General features: G+C 56.0%; 1 protein-coding gene across 1 annotated transcript in view; it reads left to right on the top strand.

The window, feature by feature from the left end:
- Window positions 1–6483, top strand: part of VOLCADRAFT_90304 (uncharacterized protein) — a gene marked incomplete at both ends in the record, with an annotated part of 22659 nt that overhangs the window by 13221 nt on the left and 2955 nt on the right. The window contains 12 exons of the mRNA XM_002949913.1: window positions 38–210; window positions 1118–1244; window positions 1636–1746; window positions 2161–2262; window positions 2560–2691; window positions 3006–3121; window positions 3551–3690; window positions 4247–4405; window positions 4893–5088; window positions 5451–5589; window positions 5909–6167; window positions 6363–6389. Of these exons, the coding sequence (XP_002949959.1) occupies window positions 38–210; window positions 1118–1244; window positions 1636–1746; window positions 2161–2262; window positions 2560–2691; window positions 3006–3121; window positions 3551–3690; window positions 4247–4405; window positions 4893–5088; window positions 5451–5589; window positions 5909–6167; window positions 6363–6389 (1681 nt within the window). The remainder of the gene's footprint in view (window positions 1–37; window positions 211–1117; window positions 1245–1635; window positions 1747–2160; window positions 2263–2559; window positions 2692–3005; window positions 3122–3550; window positions 3691–4246; window positions 4406–4892; window positions 5089–5450; window positions 5590–5908; window positions 6168–6362; window positions 6390–6483) is intronic.

The raw sequence follows: 6483 nt of genomic DNA, 5'->3' as shown, positions 1-6483 counted from the left end.
CTCCCTCACTTTCCCCCCCCCCCCAATTCCACATCAGGTCCACGGCGGCGTCCGTGCCCTCAGTCTCCGGAAGCGGGCCGACGGCGGTCTGGACGTGCTAAGCGGCGGCGCGGATGGCTGTGTGCAGGTGCGGAAGCTGGAGGAGGTGTCGGGGGCGAAACCCGACGGCACGCCAGCAAAGGGAATCAAGCTGAGCAAGCCGGAGGCAGAGTGAGTTTCCGGGGGTTCGTTGGGGGTTCGTTGGGGATTAATGGTTGAAATATGTATGTAATGGATCAGCAGGCATTATTTCTCATCATCCACAGGGAGTGGAAAAACCGAGTTCCTGTGTGTAGGGGAAAGCAGTGCCTGGTGCGAGGTGTGGGCACATGTGCGATGATGAGGGGTATAGGATTGCGGAGTCGGATGATATGATGATCTGAAGGCGGATAGATCGCCTCCAGACGGCGACCTTTATCGTGTGTGTTTTAAGTGCGGCGCCGCCACCTAGGTGGAAAGGGAACCAGACGGCCCTGCATGGGGATGATGAGAGGCGAAGGGCGAGCAAGAGTAATAAAGAGTGAGGGTGTACGACTGGTGGTCGACTAAAGTGCTGCATCACCTGAACTTGTAGCAACATTGATTTATGTCTGTATGTCTATATGTGTGTATATATGTATATATGTATGTATGTTGTTACAGGGCGGGACAGCTTCACCAGTGGCCCCCTTTCCCTTGGAGGCAGTTCCCTGCTCTCCCCTGCTAGAGGGGCACCCTAATCCGTCACCCCATCCGACTTCAGAATGTATTCATTGGGTTCAGCAACTCACCACCAGCATCCAACCAAATCTAGCGGATCAACGGCGCATCAACTTAGTTCCTGGTCAGCTCGCAAATTGATATAATCACATCCTACACCGTTCATAAGATCCTTGGTCCTACCCCGTCCCAAATCAACACCCCTTAAACACCCGAGGGGTCGGCAGGCGGATTTGAACCCGAATACTTTATATGTATATATGTATAAGCGGCACATGCACCCGTCCATCATCAAATACCTCTGCTGCATTTGTGCAACCCCGTACCCCGTACCCCGCTAACCACCACCACCACTGTCAATACCGTTGTGGTCGTACAGGTTCCGGCTGGCTACTCCCGGTACGGGATTACGTAAGGAAGAGGACCCCTTGGTGGTGGCACTGGATTGCCACGCCTCCCTGGACCGGGAGTTCCTGGCGGGTACGGACGGCTGCGACATTTGGGAGGTACGAACGTGTACGAACGTGTATGACTAAGCATGATAGTATACGGAAGCGGTCGGTGATGTGTGCATCTCTGTGTGCATCTCTGTGTGAAAAGGGATGGGGGAAGGTGAGTGTGTATATGTACCGCCGCGTCGTCGGGTTCCTCAATCGTGGCGCCGTACGTCGGTGACGTGGCAGGGCCAGAATGTGTGTATGTACGGAACCGCTACGGCCGACTCCTCAAGGAAACCTCCCTCCTAAATGCCCCCAATCACCCCCCGGAGCCTCTCCCTTTTCTTCCACTTGACACACATATACATGCAAAAATATACATACACACATATATACACACATACATACACACATATATACACACATACACCCCCCACTCCCCACTCCCACCCCCCCAAAGGTGGATGCCGACCCCCGCATTATTGTGGAGGGTCACGAACAGGACCTGGACGAGGTGGCAGCGCACGCAGAGTCGCCGTACACCTTCGCAACCGCCTGCCAGAGCGGCAAGGTGGGTGCGTATGTATGTACATTTGTATGTATGTACGTATGTATGCACATTTGCACCCGCTCTTGTCTGGTCTGAATGAACCTGGACAGTTTTTACTATTCCTTAAATCCTCGGACTTTAAGCTTATGCTTTGCAAGTTGTTAGCGGTGAGCGGGTCAAGTCCGTCGGGTCCTGAACAGGTTGCTCAGAATCATAAGTGTGTGTATGTTTGTATGTATGTAAGTAGGGAGGGATAGCAGGCGGGAAAAAGCCGCCGCCGTCCTGGCCCGCAGAAAACCCCGCGGCCCCACACGCGCATGAAACACACACACACACCCGCATTGCCCCCCTAAACCACATGGAGGCCACATGAGCGCGGGGGGGGGCTCTCCTCCCCCACCCCACACACATGTTGTTGTCTGTCGCCGTCCGCAGCTCCGCGTGTGGGACTCCCGGCGTCGCGACGTGGTCAAGTCCGCGGACCTGGGGTACGAGCTGTGCGGTATCGCATACAGCCAGGAACCGTTGCCGTTTCTGGTGGGTAGTGGTGGGGGTGGTGGGGGTGGGGGGTGGGGTGGGGGTGGGGTGGGGTGGGTGTGGGGTGGGGGTGCTGGTGCTGGTGGTGGTGGTGGTGCTGGTGGTGGTGGTGGTCAAGGGGGAGGGGGAGGGGGGCCCGGGCGCCCTCGGGGCCTTAGCCGGTGTCCCCTTCGTAACGCCATTCTCCGTACGGTTACTTATCTTACAGCCCCCTTCCTCTTGCCACTCCCTTTGGTTTCCCTTTTCCCTCCCTTTCCCCCCCTTCAATCCGTTGTCTTTGTTGTCCTTGTTGTCCAGGACGAGGGCAAGCGGGGTAAGCTGTACGAGGGTTATCATTTGGCGGTTAGTGGACAGTTGGGGGAGCTAACGGTCATGAGGTCGGACACGTTGCAACCGTTGGTGCACAGACAAGACGTGGCAAGCAAGCAGGTATGTCTGTATGTATGTGTGTATGTGTGTGTTTGTTTCAGTATGTATGTCAGTATGTGTGCATTGGACGGGGCCCCATGGAGGAGTACTGGAGAGGGGTTAGGGTACGGCATCGGAGGACGAACGAGTACGGCAGAGAAAGGACGAGGAGGAGGAGAGGTGACAGGATGCGGATATGCTTCGGGGGGGTCTGGGGTTTTGAGAATCCTCCCATTCGTACCCATTCGTACCCACCCTCTCAAGCACTCTGTACGATATATGATGATTATACCCCCTGTCCCCTGGTTGCTGTTCGCCGGGTGTTGCCCGATCAGGCCATTCCGGAAATGAAGTACAGTCCGGTGGGCGGCCCCCGCCTCCTCGCCGCCGCCTGCTCGGACGCCAACATCTACATATACCGGGCCGACAAGAACTACCAACTGCTGTGCAAGTGGGTAACCAACCAACCAACCAACCAACCAACCAGCCAACAACCAACCAACGAAGAGCTCTTTCACCTTTCTCTTCTCTTCCGTACACATAGAAAGGCAGCTCCGTACACATTTATTATATAAATGCAGTACATGCCGCCTCTCTCTTATTTCCCACACGCGCCCCATCAGACACACACAACATGAGTGTGCACACGTTTCAGACATAACGGCGAGTCCCTCACTCCCCCCTACTCTCTTTCCAATTTCCCCTATCCCTATCCAATTTACATGTAACCCCTGCACGTGCAGCCCCACCCAAATACGTGTCACCCCTCTCCCCCCCTTCCTCTTTCGCTCCCCTTGCCCTTCCCCCGCTACCCTCTCCTCCCCTCCACCTTACCACCTTAACCCCTTACCCCCCTCCCCCCTCCCCCCTCCAAACACAGATGTGTGGGTCATTCCAGTTGCGTCAAGCACGTGGATTGGTCTCTTCCCGTACTGCTGCCGGGCACACCCATGGACGGCCGGTTCGCGCTTCAGTCATGTGACGCGACCGGGAGCCTGCTGTACTGGGATCCGTGTACGGGTGAGTGAGGGGGAGGGGGGAGGGGGGGGAGAGGGGCGGGTGACAGGGCAGAGTGTGTGTGTATGTGTATGTGTATGCGTATGTGTATGTGTATGTGTATGTGTATATGTACGTCCAGGGCTGGTGGCGGTAGGAGAAACGACTGGGGGGGAAAGGGAGGGAGGGGATCAGAGCGCCATCAGGTTGGCCAGGTCGCGGAGGAAGCGGAGCTCTTCAGGCATCAGAGAGAGAAACACAGTGGGCTATGTGTGTGTATGTATGTGTGTATGTGTGTGTATGTATGTGTGTATGTGTGTGTGCATGTGTGTGTGTGTCGGTGGGTGGGGAGGTGGGTGGCGATGTTGGGAGAAATATTTTGAGAAGGTCGATATCGTCCGAGTCCTCCTGTCCACAGGCCACCACTACCAGTAGCAACACACACACACACACACATACACACACATACACACATACGCACACACACACACACAGATTCATCACCCACAAGCAATCGATCCACAGTCTGCCAGCCGCCTCCTTACATCCCTTCTACCTTCCTTGTCGATGTACGGCACAGGGAAGAAGCTGCCGTACAATATGCGCGACACGGAGTGGCACACGTGGACGATGCCTGTGGGTTTTGACGTGATGGGTATTTGGCCGGACTGCTCGGACGGCACCGACATCAACGCGGTGGATCGGCCTCGCCTGGGTGCGCCGATCTACGACCCGTACGGTAGGTATGCCGTACGGATTGTACGGCGTGTATGACATTAGTATCGCGCCGTTTAGCTAGCGCTAAGCTCTGGGGGAGTTCATAGACCCCGGGGTGCACATCGGACGCTGAGCAGTGCGAGACAAGCAGTACATACCGCCGTACATTGTCCAGTGGATTTGCTATGTATGTACGGTTTAGCTAATGAACTGTGTACGGGCTGTGTACTGTCGTACGGTTTTCATACATATTGCGCTCCCGTGCGCCTCCATCATCATCACTTGTTGAGGGGCCTCCCCCCTCCTCCATCTTCCCCCGCTTCACTCCGTTCTGAGGGCTTTAAAGGGCACACACACATACATACACATACACACACACAGACACACACACGCACACACACACAGACACACACACAGACACGTATGTGTGTGTGTGTGTGCGCCCTCTTTCCCCTCCCCCACCTTCACACCCTTCTTTCCGCTCCCCCTTCCCCCCCATCACCCCTCAGAGGCCGCATACGAGGGCAGTACGGAGGCCGCTCTTCACTACTCGGAGCGAGACAGCGCCGACGGCATCAGCGGCGCGAGCTACCTGGTCACCGCAGACGACTTTGCGACGGTCAAACTGTTCAACTATCCGGTAGTGGCAGACGATGCGCCGTATAAGGCCTTTAGGGGACATGCCTCACACGTCACTTCCGTACGGTACGTACGTGTGTGCGTGTGTGTCATACACACACATACCTTACCCTCACTCCGACTTCTCTGACCTGTGCTTTTGTTCCCCGCCACACACACCCCACTCTCCCTCTCTTTCCCCACATACATAATATATAATTACATACATACATACATACATACATACATACATACATACATACATACATACATACATACATACATACATACATACATACATACATACATACATACATACATACATACATACATACATACATACATACATACATACATACATACATACATACATACATACATGCATACATACATACATACATACATACATACATACATACATACTAACACGCTCACATACACACGACCAGGTTCCTGTCCGATGACCGGGTCATTGTGAGTGTGGGCGGACACGACCGCGGCATCTACCAGTGGCGCACTTGCGGCATCGCCTCGGGACTGCCGCCCCTACCCGCTATATACAGCATGCTGGCGGAGTGCGAAGCCAAGGTGCGTGTGTATGTATGTGCGTATGCGTGCGTGTATGGTTGGGTTGTTATGGGGTTTGGTGGGGGGGGAAAAGAGAAAGGGAGTTAGGTTTGTTTTTGGTGGGGGGAAAAAGAAGGGGGTTCGGAGTTACACGTGAGCGTCTGTGTATGTGTGTCTGTGTGTATGTGTGTCTGTATGATGTTCGTGTTGGGGCCACGTGTGATTGAGAATAGTCCAACAGAATTGGTGGCTGTACGTCCAAATCCCAACTCCTCAAAACGCACACACACACCGACGAAATCCCCCCATTCAACCCCATTCCCCACACACATCTCTTCAGGGGGGGAACCAGACGGAGGCTTCTAAGGTCCTACGGGAGCAGGTTTGGGAGCGACTCCACTCGCGCGCACGTGCCTTCCGGTCGTACGAGCGGCTTAAACTCTTTGCAATGCGAGTGGCGGTCGAGGAGAAGCGAGTCAACAGCCTGGCTTCAGCCAAACCTCAACCCAAACTGCCCGAGCAGATGGTGTGGGCCAAAGTGCCCGGGAGCTCGAACCAGTACGGCCCCGTGTCTCGGAGCAAGCTGGCGGGGGCGGAGGGTGAGGATGGCGGCGGCGGCGGCGGCGGCGGTGGTGGGGGCAATAGGGGTGGTGGAGGGGAAAGAGGGGGGAACTCGCCCGGGTGGGCGGCGGGGACGCCGACGATGACGCCGCGCAGGTCGGCGGCGCCGTCGCCGCGGGGCTCGGCGGCAGGGTCATCGTCGCCGCTGCCGCCGCCGCCGCCGCCGCATGCAGCGCGGTCACCGTCGGTTCGTACACCAGGTGGCGCGTCAGCGGCGGCGTCAGTTGCAGATTCGGGGCTAAGTGCAGATTTGGAGGGTTACGAGCCGTCGTTGCGGCCTCCGACAGTGGCGGG

This window comes from Volvox carteri (genome assembly GCF_000143455.1).
Source record: "Volvox carteri f. nagariensis unplaced genomic scaffold VOLCAscaffold_16, whole genome shotgun sequence".
NCBI classification, from domain to species: Eukaryota; Viridiplantae; Chlorophyta; class Chlorophyceae; order Chlamydomonadales; family Volvocaceae; genus Volvox; species Volvox carteri.
The sequence above is the reverse complement of the archived record's forward strand: the minus strand, read 5'-3'. Positions and strand labels throughout refer to the sequence as shown.